Genomic DNA, 18,391 nt, shown 5'->3' with positions numbered 1-18,391 from the left:
TGCCTTGTTGGTCAGACTACAGACTTACTCGGACTATCTAGCAAATGGTGGGCATCTCCATTGTCAATCAAACCTGTCTTGAAATGTTGCTGACATGATCAGCTTTTATTTCCTCAAGCAAAGCTTTCCAGGTGGGCTTGTCAGTGACAGCATGCTAAAATGGGCATGGCATGTTTTACAACCTGCACATGATGCTATCTTCTTTCTCTACCCTTTTACACAGAAAAAAGAAAAAAAAAAACCACTTTCCTAAACTGCTTATTTTTTCTCAAAACAATTCATTTGCAGGGTCCTCTAGTAATAAGCTTGAGATTAACAGACTCCACTACATACACCACTACATTCGACCTCATACTGTATTACATGTAAGTGTGGCCAATTTTTTTCTTACAAACAGATTGCTTGTTTCCTACCAGAATAGTATTTAACCAACATTAGTATACTACACAAGACCTCGCTACAACAAAGCCCAGGGGAGAGAGAGAGACATCAGCTGATCCAGGGAGAGATCTGTGCAGAGGTGGAAGAGGAACGCTGGAGTAGGACAGTGGCTATGTGCAAAGCAGGGAGCTTGGACTAATTGGGACCATACAACTGCCTGTAAGATCACCTGGGCAGAACTTTCGAAGTCAGAACCAGCTAGACTCAAGTTTCTGATCCAGTCAGTGTATGATGTCCTTCCAAGCCCATCCAACCTGCATTGCTGGGGTCTAGCCAATACTAGCATGCATGCTGGGGTCTAGCATGCCCACTGTGCCTAGCAAGAGATTCCTTGGAGCACATCTTGAGCTGCTGCCCGAAAGCCTAGGGAGAGGAGAGGTACAGGTGGCGCCATGACCAGATGCTGAAGGCAGTAGCTGACACCATCTGCACCGGAATACAACAGAGCAAACATCACCTCCCAACAAGGCACAACATTGCCTTTGTCGGGGCGGGAGTAAAACCCTCAGGTGGAGCTCAGGGCCTCAACTGGGCTGCTAGCCTCAGCTCGTGACTGGCAGCTGAAGGTTGACCTAGGGAAGCAGCTGAAGTTTCCGGAACACGTTGCAAGGACGACACTCAGGCCAGATTTGGACTTAACATCTGACTGTTCTAAGCAAGTGGTTATGTTGGAACTCACTGTCCCCTGGGAAGACTGGACAAAGGAGGCCCACGAGCGTAAGAAGGCCAAATATCTTGAGCTGGTAGAGGAATGTAGAAGGCATGGGTGGAAGGCCCGCTGCAAGCCCAAGGTGGGCTGCAGGGGCTTTGCAGGGCAGTCTCTACTAGGGGTCGACTGATTATCTGGTCGTTAGATAATCAGGGCCGATATTTGCTAATTTTTGATTATCGGTATATTTTTATCTAATTTCCCGATAAAAAAATTAAAATAAATACAAAAAACTTTTAAAAGCAATGCGTGTACTATCATGACGCATCTGCTCTGCCAGAAAAACTGCTATTGGTATGGCTAACATTCCACAAAATTCCCTCATTGGCTGAGACAGACAACGTTATCTGACCTCGAAAATCAAACGTTTTCTCAGACCTGCTGCTGGAAACAAGGATGACAGGTAAGTATCCAGTAAAAGGGTCGTTGTGCTGAAACCATGCCGTTAATCAAATTGCACTAGGCTAATTGGACCTTTTTGAAGCAGTATAAGTAGTCCATGCTTAAGCTAAAAAACAAGGTTGAAATATAAGTTGCAACAGTTTGACACTGAATTTAACAAATAGTAATGTGTATTTATTCTTTCAAATGAAACATTCAAAGAAATTTACCCTAAAGCACAGCCCTTCTGAATTACAGCTGTCATTTAAGCAACCGTTCACGAAAATAAACTTGTTAAAATACTTTGATACTTTGATGTTTCTTTATTTGGCCTCATAATCATCATGGAAGTCGAGTTATTAAAGTAAAAATTTGCAGCACCTCACAGTATTTTCGCTAACTTTATCACAGTCCTTCCACACGGTACCCTACTTTTGTATGAGCTGTCTTTTTTTCACATAAATCACAATAGGCATCTGCTGCGTAGCCAAAATAAGATAACCATAGAGAAATTTACCCACAACGTCAATATTAGCTCCCTTTTAGTATGCCCTGTCTTTCTCTCGTACACTGTCTCATTCAAACATGCACACCCTCGCACACATGCTGCAGCTCAAATGTTACCCTCGCAGTTAATCTGTAATGCCAAATGTGGTCATTTTAGTTATTGCAATTTTCAGTTTATTTTTATCTTTGAACAAGAATTTTCATTTGATCATTTTACTCTTTATTTAACTTTATGCCTGAAAACATATGACTAAGTAAAGAGGGTATGTAATTAAGTCCATGTTGTCACAGCCTATTTCTTTTCACACCGGAAAAAAAATGTTAAAAGCATTCAAATATTGGCCTGAAATATCGGTTATCATCCTCTTTTTATCATTTGTATTTGTATTGATTTGTATTTCTACTGGAAAATGGGCACAGACTCATATACATTACCCAAGCAACATGCCAGTGCCTGATGAGTCACAGACTGACTGAGTGTAGTGAAATTTGCAGACTTTTTTCTGTTTCTATTTTTTTCTGTTCAATGCAAATACACATATGCAACAAACAAGTAACAGCTGATTGTTGTGATGTAATGTGTTGACATTTCATTGTTCGTGTGTTAATGCTATGGATATTTCATAAGAACAGTAACATTTCATAAGGGCATTACATTTTAAACAAAAGATATGACAACTGATTACATTGTAATGTTTCATTAGACATAATACTTTTGAAGAAATGAAAACCATCTGCCAAAAAATTATATAAGCCAAGTTAATAATATTTTGAACATGTCTGAATAAATGTGTGGTGGCCTAGGAAAACCCTCCACATGATGAATTTTCACATTTGATGTCATATATTTCTGTGAAAACTATAAATTGTCCCAAACACAAATACATTTAAATTACTGAAATTTCTCAATCAGAACTCAAATTATGACATTTTGAAATCAACATACTACCAAAATAATACTTAAAAATTCCATTCTGTTTCATTCCAATTGCACTGAAAGAGATAAGAAAAAGCCCAACCCTGACCTTTACTGTCTGTAAGCAATTTGCTGTTGTATCTTTTAGCTTTTAAACATTTTAAAATGTTTTGTTGAGAAATATCATTTCTCTGCTCAAATGATAAGGGGTGTGTGCAGCTGTAGATGGCAGGCAGACTGACTTATCTTTCCAGGGATATTGGATACAATAGAAACATGGAAAAAAATATACAAAATTGCATTTTGACCCCCAACATTGTCTCTTTTTTAGCATTACTAAAGAATTTTGGTTAGCCAACTCTGGACAATCAGTGGTTGCAGAAAGTGAAGGTAACCTAGCTAAATTAAATTTACTAATGCTGGCTATCTTAGCTACCATTAACTGGCTATCATTTCAACATTTAAATTTGACCTAGATTATGAAGCTAGCCTGTTAATTTACATGGTAACAAGATAAGTATTAGTTTTCACTGCAACAATAGCCAGCTGGACAGACTCTACTGACACAAATAGTAGCTGAGTAGTGAGTAGTGAGTTTAGCTTTCACGACAGTGTCTAAAAATGTTCAAATAAGAATTTTGACTGGTGTTAATAAAATATTTTTACATTCTCAAAAACTACAGGGTTTAACATATCTATTTAATCAAAAAACTCATTTTTCCACCAAAACTAACTTCAGATGATTTCTGGCTGTTCGCCAGAAAGGCAGGGCATATTTCTGTAGACCGCCACACAAATGTTAAAGTAGTCTTAATCAATTTTTTAATTACTATCACAATCAATTTTTAATCATTCTACAGCCCCATAAAGTAACAATGCACTGTGAGTGAAGGACAAGGACTGGCGTACCTATGCGGATGTCTGTTTCCCTTGTCCATGTTCGTTCATTGTTACTGATCACCTCACAGCGGTACTTTCCTTGATGTTCTGTCGTCACATAAGGGATCTGTTTCAAGGAACAAACAAAGCTCCACTCTTTTGAAACTGTGGTACAATGGATTTGACTGATTTGATACGTTTCCAATTATGGTAGTACACTATGACTGACGTGCAAGTCATATATTCACATGGGCACATATTGTGCACCCTTTTTTGTCTTTCTTACCGTGCACTTCCTTCTGGTGGCGTGTTTAAGAGGAACTCCATTTCTATACCATTGGTACTGGGGAATTGGCCTCCCCACAGCCCCACATTCCAGTTCAAGAGTTTCTCCCACCAAAAGCCTCTGAGCCTGAGGTTGAATGACCACCTTTAGCTTGCCCTCTAAGGAGTGAGATGTCAAGCCTTTAGAAGAGAGAATACCAAAAAAATTACTACAATGCTGGAACTAGAGTGTACACTCCAAACTCCAGGCTGGGTAGCAGGTACCAGGGTAACATTCCTATGGTTATTAGACATGCCTTGACATGCACACATCATATTGAGGTACCTTTAAAAATGCTGGCCTCAGATTCAAATCTGAAGAAAAAAAGTACTGAGAGATGGAACCCAACTATATATTTTTTGGCATAATCTTCTAATTACTTGGTGTTTCAGCAAGTAATGGAGCAAGGGAAAGGAAAAAGCACATAAAAATATTACTGTGAACAATGAACACATCCAACATATCCACCACACTAAGACTTTGTTTTATCAAACTTTTGAAGTGTGACTCACCATATGTTGCTCCAACAACCAGAACCTCCAGCTGGGCCCAGTGGCTGAACTGAAAGGAACCACCCAAATTCACTCGACAGATGTAGTAACCGGCATCCCTCACTTGGACTGGACTAAATACAAGGTCTGGAGAGTTACCCTTGGGCACCTGAAAACAGGTTATTTAACAGGTACTTTAATTGATGAAATGAAAACATTTTTTTCAAACATTGTGGTTGAAAGTCTAAAGTCTCTGGAAGATCGATATTTACTGATGGCCATACTTCTGAATCACTATAATAAGGTTAAGAAGAGATTAAAGTTGGATAGGATTTCTAACTTCAAGCTTATTAATGCATATTTACTGTGTGACTAACAGGGGCAGGTCCATTTCCCCATTTCCATTTCTGATGCATTTTAAGTATTTCTTGCACTCTTCTAGTATTTTGATCCTGGCCCTTCAGCTTCCAGAAAAATGAGTTTTTTTTTATCACAGAAAGGATCCTACAACTCATCTTCACAGACCCCCCACCACCACCACCACCAAAGACAAGAAACCCATTCCCAAAGCTGTGATGCAACACTTGCCTCCTCCTTTGCTTTGAACCACTGGTACTGCACAATGGGATTTCCTACAGCATGACAGGTGAGTCGAGCCGTGTGTCCAGATATAACAGCCAGAGACTGAGGCTGGATGATAATCTTAATGCCTGCTCACAACCAATTAAGGAAAATCTCTTCAGAATTTTCACAATACTTTCACAGAGAGGAGAAATAGGAACGGGATTTTTAACAGTATCTTTATTAGTGAGACCAAGTGACTTTGAACAATTTGTGTGTGAAAGAAACTTTTAACATGGTCAATATTTATAGATTCTAAAATAAAAAACACACTAAATTACAAAAATATTTACTGCCCACAGATGCTAAATGACCTTTTGTGCAGTTCCATTATATTGCACATTAGTATGAACTATAGAACCTAAGGACAGCAGAGTTTAGAAGTGATTACTGCATGAAATTCTGGACCTGAGCGTTTGAGTCTCAGGTGAGATATCGTTATGCTACCCTTGTAAAAACATTTACCGTAACTGAATTATTACAGCAGAAATTAAGTAATGAGCATGTTAGTTTGCTATATCTGTCCATATAATGTGGATAGATACCTGGTGGTTTTATGCAGTGAAGGGCCTCTGTGTGGCCCATAGCTTTGAGAAACTCTACAAGATCCCTCACTACACAACCGCGATCTCCTATGAGTCTCAGCAAGCTCCGAGCTGGGCTGCCATCTAGCTCCAACACCTTCAGGGAGCACATCTCCATCTCCTCTTCACTATGAGAGACACAGAAACAAAATTATACATGAGAATCCGCTTCTTGCCACAAGCTGTAAATATAAATTACTGCCACTTGAGAACATATTCATTTCTAGTTTGCATTTACATGGTTACAAGGTCGAAGAGCAGACTGGAGGCGAACAGTCACTGACCTCCTGAAGACCAATGACTAAAAAAGAATGCAGAAAAGCAAAGAACCTTATATTAAGTAATGTAAGATTATGTTGAATAGGAACACTTATGTTCTATTGTGCTGGGAGTCACTCTGGATAAATGAATGTACTGTACTGTACTGTTACAGGAATAGTGACAACCTTTCCAGGAAGAGGATGCAAGCGTATCTTCCCACCACAGATTGTCAGACAAGTAGTTTGGGAGGCAACCTTAGATCCACAGGCAAGAGGGGCCCCAGAGTGGCTCAATCAGCAAGGAACTCATCTTGAGTGCAGGTTGAGCCCAGCAGCCTTGCCTCAAAACCAGCTATATCATCTGCCAACAATGATTGGCTGTCCACAGTGCAGAAAAAATGACTTTGTCATCCCCAGCATCTACATATGGCATGCACAGGGAGATTAAATGTATCTTAAGGAATATGACAGCATTTCCCAGCAGGTAGGGCTGGGTATTGAGGCTCGGTACTTCTAAAGCACCGACTGAATAACGTTGGTACTACCGAGTATCAATCTTTTTACGTATTCGGTGCCACATTTCGGTACTTTATGATAAGGACTCCCTATTAGCTTTCTCATTTAAGGCTTTGCTCACAAAGAAATCCTCGTTTGATCGTTCAATAAATATCAGACATTTTGTAAAATGCACCAAAGGTTCTGATTGGCTGACAGTGCGCAGCACTGCATATACCAAGATGATTGGAACAGGAAGACAAGAATTTACAGTTCTAAGGCTTGAACTTTAATGGTTACTGAACTGCGTATGAACATTGAGATATATACGGATCGAGCCAGCACTTGCCAGTCAGTGATAATGAGCACAGATGGTCTTGCAGCGAAGGCTAGGGCTGGGCGATATAGCCGTTGTGATATATCGAATAGCTATTTTTAGCGCAATAACAGCTATCTCCGGTATGTGGCGTTAGGTTTTTTCCCGTATGTTTTTCCTGTTAGTCATACCTGATGCGGGAGCACACCCCCAAAGTTCAGGGGCAGAAAAATATCACTTGTATCTATATGTTGGTTAACTTACCTATTAGCTTTGAAAAACACATAGCATATGTTTTCACTAGGGTTGTCAAAATAATGTGTTAATTTCAATTAATTAATTATAGAAAAAATAAACTGTCAAGAAAATTAACACAGATTAATCGCACTCTATGATGCCCCTTGACCCCACATGTCGCTGTGTATTTAAGCATTTATCATACCCAACTGCAGGTTAGCTAGGTTCTTTTATATCATACACAGAAACGTATCCACGTTTGCGCTGTCGGTAAATGCAAATTAAGTTAGTGTAAGTGTAATAAACGATTGTATCGGAACATCTGTAAAGCGGAATGATACATGTATAGTTAAAAGTGCCAGTGCTGATATACTGAATATCAGCACTCATGGAATGCCTCTTGTCCAATCAAATTACTTGGTCGGAACTAACTGTTGTATAAAGCACAATTTGAACATAAAATGATTCTCATGGCAAAAATTGACATATGCGATTAATTTAGATTAATTAATCACAACGCATGTAATTAATTAGATTATTTTTTTTAATCGCTTGACAGCCCTAGTTTTCACTCTTTATCTTTGTAGCCATGTGTTTCTATCTACCACATGGAACCAGCATAGTGCTGTTGCTGTGATATCAACATTGAATAGATACCAGTGGCGTTTTTTCCCTGGAAGCATTTCACATGGCCTTGGAAAACTGGAGGTGTGCTCCTGCATCAGGTATGACTAACGGGAAAAAAATATGTGAAAAAAACTGAACACCACATACTGGGGATAGCTGTTATTGCGCTAAAAATAGCTATTCGATATATCGCTACGGCTCTCGCCCAGCTCTAGTGAAGGCTATCATAAACAGTTCCCTTGACAAGGGAGTTCCTGGCTGGAATGTTTTAACTTTCGGAATGAATGAGTGGACAGCACCAAGGTTACTGACGTTCCGATGCGTAGATATGTAGCTAGTTTCCTCATTGTAATGGATTCTCAACTAAAAATCTCAGACAAAAATAGAGTTAACTAGCTGCAAAGATTTGTCAGTGCCGAAAAGCGGAACATTGCAGAAACATAAGTGCGACTGTTGTCACTTATAATTGTGCTTGCTAGCTTGCTGGGCAGCCATAGGATTATATATATACATATACATATACATACACATAGGAATATATAAAAATGTTATTTTAACTCCTGTGAGCTGCATATAAAGCTATTACATAAAAAAAAATTACACCTTATTCGCTCGCTACAAATGGCGTCATTCATAACCCGCATTTTCTCTTGCGTTAGCTAGTTCAGGCCACATGGATCCACAAGTCATTGCTAGCTAGCATTAGCTACCTACCTTAGGTATTATTGTGATAAATGGACTGAAAATATGACTGTAATCCCCTTTGTTTGGTAGAATAATAAAATGGTAAAATAATTTCATATTTCATTATTTATAAAAGCTGTTCATATAGTTGTTCAGTAAGAGAACAACAAATACTTTGCACTGTGGAAATTGAGAAGTGTTGGTTTATTTTGTCAAATGAAATGAAAATTTTGGTTATTGTAGAAAAAATTGCTTACAACAACAATGAGCATAATGAAGTACTATAGAATGAAGTACTATAAAAAGTATTGTTTTGGTACCGGCACCGAATTCCAGGTACCGGTATCGGCACCGATACAAAAAAATTAAAGGATTGGGGGGGTCTGACTTGCACCCCCCCAACAGCAGTGGCAGTGGATGAGCTGGAAACAAGGGAAAGCCCAAACACTACCTTTCTTACAATCTCATGTTGCAGCTTTCACAAGCACACAAACTACAGACAATCTGATGTGTTTCACAAGCATAATCATTTATTCTAATTACGCCATTGGTGTCAATTATTCTGTGAATTATTTGTTTTATTGTTAATCAAGGAGGATAAACGGGAACAGGCTGAAAGTAATGATAGATTTAAAGGGTGTAGTCGGGCTTTCCCTTGTTTCCAGCTCACCCACCGCCTCTGCTGTTGGGCGGGTCCAAGTCTTAATTAGGGGGGTCAGACCCCCCCAATCCCACCCGTAATTCAAACCCTGCCCAGTCCTACCAGCAGGCCAATCTTGACTGGATGTCCCACTCTTTGCTCAACCTAAACAAAACTACAACTGATTTGAGCTGCTAAAGTGGATGCATGGCAATGGTACTAGAGCCCTTAAAAAAATAGAATTTTTGAGAAAGTGATCAGTCAAGAAATCTTTATTTTGCCATTCTGCTCACATTTGTATCTTCAGTTTAACACTACTTGACCACACAGACTTCAGATGAGGAGCATGCAAAGCACTGCCCATTTAATCTGGGAATCAAAAGGTTGATTAAAGCTGGCTATGTAACTGGATATCCTCTGTGCCATGGTGGTAGCAGCCATTTTAAATTCAACCTAATAACGGTAAGAACTTTTAACATTCAGCGTACCAATATTTGTTGTAATTTGAGCTGCATTCTAATTTGCTTCTGTTTGGCAAAGTACAAATCACATATTCTTCCCAGGATAGCAAGGACTTATCAGATAATTGTGAAACGCTAATAACACTGATATGGCCTCTCACCTGTAAAACTCATGTTCCTATCCTGAGCTATTCCACCTGGACAGCAAATCCGTGCCTTACCTTACTCTGAAGCGCCTGTCATTGCTGACAAATTCCCCTAGTTTGCGCCATCCTTTGCTGTTGGTTTTGTCCAGTACCTCAATAAGCTTAATCAATATGGGTTCCCTCAGCATATTGATGTTTAAAGAATCATAGTCATAAGAATCAGACATCTCAAGACTGAGTGGTTTGCTCAAAAGAAGAAAAAAGAATATTGATTTTCACTTCACAGCCACATCTGATCCTGTCAGCTGCAGGCCTGTACAAATGATAAAATAATATGTCAACAACACAACAAACAAAATGATCATGCCTTAACCACACTATTCAAAAGGTGTACAAAGGGTCATTCCATATCAAATCACCCAGAGGGTCCCATGTCACCCTCTTAGGTTCCCCTGAAAAAATTAACAGGTGCTCCTATACCAAACCTTTTTTTAAAAACTTTTAATTATTGTTGAAATGCTGACTTATCACTATGAAAGTACTGACTACTGTCACTGTGAATCTGAATACTATTTACAATGATTGTTTTTGTCCTGTTCTTGCTGTGATTATTTGTCCATTACTGGTGATAATGCTTTGACATGTTTTTGACAATCAATAAAATTGCCTAACTTGAAAATAATTGTTGAATTAATTTATGGTTAACTGCCCACATGGTCAAATGAGGACATGAAAATAGGCGATTTTGAGGACATTTGAAAATCGAGCACATTTCAAAAAAATATTCTGACACTCCTATAACAGTAATAAATATGGTTACTGCATACACATGGCCTAATATGTCATAAATGACAGGAAAAAACTCTGAGTGCTTCATCTAGCATGCTGTTTGAGTGAGAAGTTCTCAAATAGGGTGTTGTTTTGTTACGTTTTGAATTTTCTGCCATTTTCAGAGCCTTGTAGGAGGAGTACAAAAGATACACCTGATCTGTCTACATTTTTGAACTCTGCAGAAAGAGCTAGCCCTAGTCACAAAGTTTCAAAGCTGTACATGCCATATCAAAGGAGCTATGAATGTCGGAAGTTGGGCCGAAAGGCTCATTCGGTAAAATGCATAAAATTAATTAAAATTTCAAAGGACTGTAGTTTCAAAACTATTAGAGATACAGACCTAATATTTGGGATTTCTCCATACGTTTGGTATAGGAACACCTGTATATTTCAGGGGAATCTGAGGGGGTGAACTGGGAATTTTTTCTTAAACTGGGTGATTTCATATGGAATGACTCCATAGTTTAAACTTATGTTTAAAGGCTTAAAATTAAGTGGTGAAAGTTAAGCTTTAGGAAATGAAACCAAGGCAAAGAGTTTGTTTTGATATACAGAGATGACCTTTTCAGGGCTAACTAACAAATGAAAAAAGACAGGAAACCCTACTGTTCAGTAGGTTGGGTAGACATATAATTTAAACAGTTGTGTAAACACCTTCCCAAAATGATATAACCATATAAATACTTTCTTTTAGGAAGCCTACATAGGCAAAAATATTTCCTTATTCAGGAATTTTTCCTTCCTAAATTTTATAGATTTATTCAAGGTCGTTCTCAACTCAATCATTCAATGCATAAATGCAAATGCAAAATTGAGGGCATTTGGCCAAACAAATGACCCACTAAAACTAAATCTTTTCGAACATGTACAAAGTTTGAAGAGTAAAGAAGGAGCCACGGCATAAACTTCTTGTTCCTCACTGTACCACACTCCAGATGGGTAACGTTAGTTACATGTTTTGGCCAAGCCAGGCGACAGCAGGTGTACCAACAACCATCACAACGATACCCTTTTTAATTAACGTTTTCATTCAGCCCATCCCATTAGCTCATTGATGCTTTACTAAATTTATCTGAAATTCGAAGCATTTAACAGGAACACTTTAAAGCGGTATCGAAGTTTACCGAAGTGTTTTCGAAACTACCTTAGAGACTACCGTCATTAACACAGTCATATGACAGGAATAACATCTTACAACAAGATGGCACGTTAAAACATCGCTAACCTATGTCAATGTGAGTATCCTAAATGGATTAAAAGAAGGCATGATTACCTGGTCTTTCCAGTCTAGTATAATTACTCTGGTAGACGCAAAAGGTTCGGCCGGATGTGCAGGAAATCCAAACCAAAATGCAGTGAAAATGAAAGAGCAAACATACATTTCAAGACTTCCTGAAATGCAAGATAGGCGTGTCTTCTCTTCCTTTTGAAAGGTAGTTACTAAACGAGCATTGTATAGAGTACAGACGCTCAGCCCCAACTCTGCTCACTTGCCCAATAAACGGCGGAAGTCTGTAGCTACGGGGTTGTGAAAAACTTAATGTCATAGTCCTTTTTTATGTACGAAAAAACATGCAGATTAGGAAATATTCCAAATTTTCTGACTGCACAGTACACTGCTTAGTAAGACCAACGGCAATGACATTATAATACAACCAGTGTGATTATTCAAAAAAGAACAATTATTCAATGAAACGTCCTTGTATGGTGCGCAGTGCAGGCTACTGATTGCCGTATCACATCGTAGTAAACATACGTAATAAACTTTTCATATCGGGAATATTTAACTAGCCGTCGCCAATTTTATAGTAATATTTTTTGTCATGATTGTGCTAAAAACTAGTGGCGAAAATGATTGTTAACGCTTTGACACATATTCAGAAGTTAGACATTTTCAAACATGGCGATGAAACCAGTCATTTTTAGCGATAAAACTGTTCAAAAATATAATGAAAATATTCAAAAATGATTAGCAACCTGTTTAACAAACTAATTCACAGACCACCTTAATGTTTCTGAGTCCAGGGGCGTTTCTAACTATTGAAAAGATCAGGGGCTAAGTCAAGTTTGCCTGGGGCTTGTCTTTTTTTTTTTTTAAGGGAGATTGGCATCGGTAGTTTGGGAAGGTTATATCCAGAGTGTGAATTATATAATGCCAATTGGGGGGGGGGGGGGGTCAACTTTTTCCCCAGGGTGTAAAGGGAACCCAGTACAGCACAGGTGCATGCTTCAGTGCACTGAAGTCTTACAATCCTTACAGTATCTTGCTTGTTTAATGTAATGTCTGCAGTCTGTAGGTGATGATAAATCAAATCCATTACACCAGCTCATGGGGCACGTACCACAACAGTCAGGGGTCACCAACAAAGTATTCTAGAGAAAAACTGCCAGCAAGTCAGACCCACACACACACCACAACAGCAGACTATCGTTTCCACTCAAATACAGACCCATACAATGCTGTCACGGTTGTCTTATCCTTATGACACCCATGAGGATAAGACAATCGTGATGGTGTAATGCTTTCTTTTTTTTTAACAAGTATTTTTATTGTTTTCAAAGGAGTATTAACATTGAATACTGAAGTACAATTGTGAATTCCCTCAATAGTTTCCCACCCACCCCCACACAAACACTCATGCCAATATTAAACAAATATATATACATTGTACATATACAATACAAAAAAAGTAAATAAATAAATAAAGTAAAAAAAAAAAAAAAAAATTCTTTCACCAATTTCAAAATAACCTAAAATAAAGATATAGCAAAAATCTCAGTAAAAAATAATACTCATTTGTGCTGTCTATTACTCAGAAGGGAGAGAAGTAAGTCTATCAAAATAATTTAACAAGGGGTCCCAGGTTTTGTAAAACTTTTTGGCAGTGGATACCTTTAGAAAGTATTTGATTTTTTCCAGCTTCAAAAACATCATAATATCTGAAAGCCATACAGAGGCTTTAAGAGGAGCTGTGGATTTCCATTCTATAAGTATTCTCCTGCGGGCTATGAGAGTCGCAAAGGCTATGACGCTCTCTTTCCTGCTGGGCATTACCATATCTTCTCCTAGTACCCCAAATATCGCTGTTGCAGGGTTGGGTTGCAAGTGTAAGCCAAAGGCCTCATTTAATATGTCAAATATTGATGCCCAAAACTGTTTTAACTTGGGACATGCCCAAAACATGTGGGTTAAGTCTCCCTGGGCCATCCTACAGCGATCACAAATATCATCAACATCAGTATATATGTGGGCCAGTTTCACCTTACTATAGTGCATACGATGTAGCACTTTGAACTGAATCAAGTTTAAGCGTGCACAAGAAGAGGTTCCGTTCACCCAACTCTGTGCTCTATCCCAAGTAGCCTCAGATATGTCAGTGCCAAATTCCTCTTCCCATTTGGTTTTAATGCTATTCATCGTCATTTCCTGAGATGACATGATAGACTTGTATATAAAGGAAATCTGCCCCCTAAAGGCCAGGGGTGTGTGAAGTATGTCATCTATAACTGATCTTTCAGGCATTTGTGGGAATGAAGGAATTAGAGTTTGAATAAAATGACGAATTTGAAGGTATCGGAAAAAATTAGATTTAGAGATAGAGAACGTATTGGAAAAATCAGTGAAGTTAGGAAAGATTTTATTCATAAAAAAATCTTTACATGTTCTAAGGCCATGTTGATGCCATTGTCTGAAAGAATCATCCAATTTTGCAGGGGGGAATAGATGATTATCACAGATTGGGCTATGTATGGATAAATCAGATAAATTAAATGTTTGCCTAAACTGTATCCATATCTTTAATGTAGAAGTCACTACAGGGCTGGAAGAAAAGGTGGCAGGAGAGAGGGGGAGTTTTGAGGTAATTAGAGCAGCAAGTGATGTCTGTTTACAACTCTTTCCCTCTGCACTACACCAGTCAGTTCCAGGGGTCTGGAACCAATAGACAATTTTCTGCAGGTTTGCTGCCCAATAGTAGCACATAAAGTTTGGAAGTGCCAGACCACCTTCCTGTCTGGGTCTTTCCAGGAATGCCCTACGTAGTCTAGGAGTTTTGCCCCCCCATAAAAAATGTGAAATTCGCTGATTTATTGAGCGGAAAAATGACTTGGGGAGAAAAATTGGTAAATTTTGAAATAGATACAAAAATCTAGGAAGCACATTCATCTTAATGCAATTAACTCTCCCTGCAAGTGTTAGATATAAAGTGTTCCAGCGTTGGAGATTAAGCTTCAATTTCTCAAATATGGGAGAGAAGTTAGCCTCAAATAGTTTAGAGAAAGAAGGGGTAACATTTATACCTAAGTACTTAAATCCTGTCTTGGACATACAAAAGGGCAAGTCTGCCTCTTGGATCTTTGATGCTTGGTCATTTACAGGAAAGCATATGCTTTTTGAATAATTTATTTTATATCCAGAGAAGCTACTAAAGTTATTTAGAATATTCAAAATGATTGGTGTGCATGCCAGTGGATCAGTTATGTAAATTAAAAGATCATCGGCATACAAAGAAATCTTGTATTCTATCCCCATTCTGTGTATCCCATCTATGGATTGTATAGTTCTGAGCTTTATTGCCAAAGGTTCTATTGCAATAATGAATAACAAAGGGCTTAAAGGGCAGCCTTGACGTGTTCCTCTAGATAAAGGAAAGTATTTTGAGCGCACTGTATTAGTGATTACTGCCGCTTTTGGAGAGGAGTACAATAATTTAATCCATGAAATGAATTTTGGACCCAAACCAAACCTATGTAATACAGAAAACAAATATCGCCATTCAACTCTATCAAACGCCTTCTCTGCATCCAGGGACACCACCACTTCTGGGGTGCCCCCAGATGCAGGAGAATACAATGCTTTCTATACTATCAGTAGCCAACACTTTATTAAAAGTCCTAGCATATTAGTTGAGAACAGTAGGCTGTGATTGTTGTGCATCCCTTCAGTTTCTGAAAGTACTATTTGACTGTTATTCTGGTAGACTGTTATTCTGACCTCCCTCTGCTTCCTTGATATAACAGCACATGAATGTAAAACTCACCATCACCCATACTATCCTGCTCAGTATTAAGCCTTTCAACTTACTCTTTTTTTAGCACCAAAAAAGAGCTGGATATTTCCTCTCCTCTTGCTCATGTTGACTCTGTGAATGAAATCTAATCTGAGTTCAATAAAACAGTCATACTAACTAATACAATTACTCAGACTTCAGCACACATGGATTTTAATATTTCTCAATTACCCAACCAGGTAAAACTCAATTCCTGAGTGAAAACAAAGGGTGTCCCTTTTATAAAAGCTAATATCAAATAGGCAAAAGACTAACTAAACCACTACAGCTACACAAAAGACTATTAAAATGAAATAATAAATTCTATATTGATGTCAAAACGTATCCCTGTAACAACTAATCCTCCATTGTCTCACTGCTCATGACTGAGCACCAGTTTTAGCTAACATTAGATAATATGACATTGTAATGAAATGCCCAGCCAACACTGGAAATGAAAGGGCGCGCTATCAGCTAGCTAACATTAGTAAGCTAATGTTAGGTATCTTAAGGCACGGTTTCTCAACCAGTGGGGTCGCGGATCATTCTATAGGGGGTCGCGAGACTTTCTCTGGTGTGTTTTAACCGAACGCGGAACGGTATTTACGAGCGACGCGAACGCATGAAAAGTCAATGGCAGGAGGCAAATGGGCGAAATGAGCGTTCGCTTGAGTTAAGAAACATGTTCGACTCCAGCGAAAATTTCGCCTGGCGAAAGCCAATCACCTTCAAGTAGTGCTAAAAGCCACGCCCATTTCCAGAAATTTCAAATCAAACTTGCTAGCAGCGTGTTGTAGTCAAAATGCTTGCTGTGATGTGGCGCGAAATTCGCTTGTTCATTTTTCAGGCAGCGATCAAACTTGCGCGGGGAAAGCGAAGCTTAGTACAAATTGCCCATTGCCCCAGGAGAATAGAGAGGGGATTGCCGGCACAGCCCGTAAGTGCACTTCATAGAAGGCTCATTGCGATATTTGGGCGACAGTATTGTCGAATCGTATTTTCGAATGTTGTATGTCGCCCACCAATTCCACCGTGCCTGGATATCATTTCAGAGCGGCAGTCTCAAGTGTTACTAACTAGCTACTAGAAACTAGCTAACGTTAGCGTTCATCCGTAGACACTTGACACAATCTAACTCAGAAACTCTGAAGCAGGGGCGGAGCCGATGGTTCATTGCAGAGGGGGCGAGGAACTGTATACAACCTATTGTAAGCTGCGTGGAGATGCAAGACAGATCCAAAGGGAAACTTACGGAGACAGAAGGGCGGAACAGAGAGAAATGCGGATTACAATTACAGAGACCATTTTTAAATACCGCGGCTCCGTCAGCAGTGACAGCGATGTCCCCCCGCTCGCTCCGTTACTGCTCTTAAGGTAAGAAAGTAAAGTGTACTAAACAAGCTAGATAGCTAACTTACATTAATCTAGAGTCTCTATTGTCTTGCGCGATACACGGGAGCATAGACTTTTATGAGGACGCGAGCCACTGCAATGATGGGAGTGAGGCAGGCAGACGAGACATTCAACTAACATCAATGTTAAGAAATGGTATTGTCCACTTTAGGAGTGTCTGAAATCGTATTACAAGATTCTTCAAGGCATGAATATGGGAAATATATTGTAATATTTACAGTTACAGGAAGAAGGATATATAAATGTTTAGGACCCCCCCCCCCCCCCCCCCCCCAAACTGTTTTTTTAACCTTTTTTGGTTAAAAAAACAGTTTGTCTACCTTTATAATAAATAAATTTAGGGCTGTGCGATATGGCGATATATATCGTGTGATGATAAAAAAAAACATCTATCGTTTCATATCATGCTCTATAGATTATTTCGTTGTGTTGCAAATTATACACTTTACAGCAATATCTTTCGGCATTTGGATGACGCTTTGCATTCTTCCACACAGCAGGGATGCAGGCAGGAAGTTTGCATGAAGGCAGCACAAACAAACATGGAGGAGACTGAACATGACATAGAACTATAGTTGAAAAGTGTTTTCTATTTACCTTTTTATATTTTATAATTAATATTTTATATTTTGTTACATGCATATTTTGCGTGTTACGTTACATGGTTCGTTATGTTTTCATTAGCATAGCCTAAGCTTTTCATAGTTTTCAGTTAGCATTTGCTATATTTTTTAACGTTAAATTGCTGTTTCCTCAAAGCCAAAATTAGCTAGAACTTTTCCAATCTAGTGTTTTAATCACACCGGTTTTAGCATACACGCTAAACGGCTATCACACCGGTGTGACTGTAGGCGCGAAAGGTTCTAAATAAAAGGAGACAAATAATCACATATGAGTAAGTACCTTTTGTTTTTCGAGTATATAATTCAAAATGTAATAAGAAATATGTCTTTCCATGTGGTCATTTTATACAGTATAATCTATTTATTCATTGAATTTACAGAAAATGTGCTATATCGTGATATGTATCATGATCGAGATATGAAATGACATGAAATCGAGATATGAGAACTTGGTCATCATTGTTATTATAGCAAACACTCTTATCCAGAGTGACTCACATCAGGCTTGGTGCCAGGAGAAAATACAGAGGGGTGCAATTGCAATCCATAGGGGTGCACAAAAAGTCATTACATTATTGGCATTTAGCAGACGTGCTTACCCAGAGTGACTTGTAACATCAGTTACATTGTTTATTTTTTGTTTATACAGCTGGATATTTATTGAGGCAATTGGGAGTTAAGTACCTTGCTCAAGGGTACAACAGCAGTGCCCTAAGTGGGAATTGAACCAGCAACATTTTAGGGCGTACTCATACT

The 18,391-nt window shown here is 38.7% G+C and overlaps 1 protein-coding gene across 1 annotated transcript in view; it reads right to left on the bottom strand.

The window, feature by feature from the left end:
• The window catches only part of malt1 (MALT paracaspase 1), a 28,175-nt gene extending 16,328 nt beyond the window's left edge, over positions 1-11,847 (bottom strand). The window contains exons 1-7 of the mRNA XM_036527423.1: positions 11,825-11,847; positions 9,796-10,033; positions 5,816-5,982; positions 5,238-5,359; positions 4,671-4,818; positions 4,120-4,298; positions 3,836-3,960 (exon numbers count right to left, since the gene is read on the bottom strand). Coding sequence (XP_036383316.1) covers positions 3,836-3,960; positions 4,120-4,298; positions 4,671-4,818; positions 5,238-5,359; positions 5,816-5,982; positions 9,796-9,947 — 893 coding nt within the window. The 5' untranslated portion in view covers positions 9,948-10,033; positions 11,825-11,847. The remainder of the gene's footprint in view (positions 1-3,835; positions 3,961-4,119; positions 4,299-4,670; positions 4,819-5,237; positions 5,360-5,815; positions 5,983-9,795; positions 10,034-11,824) is intronic.
• Positions 11,848-18,391: the final 6,544 nt, after the last annotated feature.

Source organism: Megalops cyprinoides, chromosome 4 (assembly GCF_013368585.1).
Source record: "Megalops cyprinoides isolate fMegCyp1 chromosome 4, fMegCyp1.pri, whole genome shotgun sequence".
Taxonomy (NCBI): Eukaryota; Metazoa; Chordata; class Actinopteri; order Elopiformes; family Megalopidae; genus Megalops; species Megalops cyprinoides.
The sequence above is the reverse complement of the archived record's forward strand: the minus strand, read 5'-3'. Positions and strand labels throughout refer to the sequence as shown.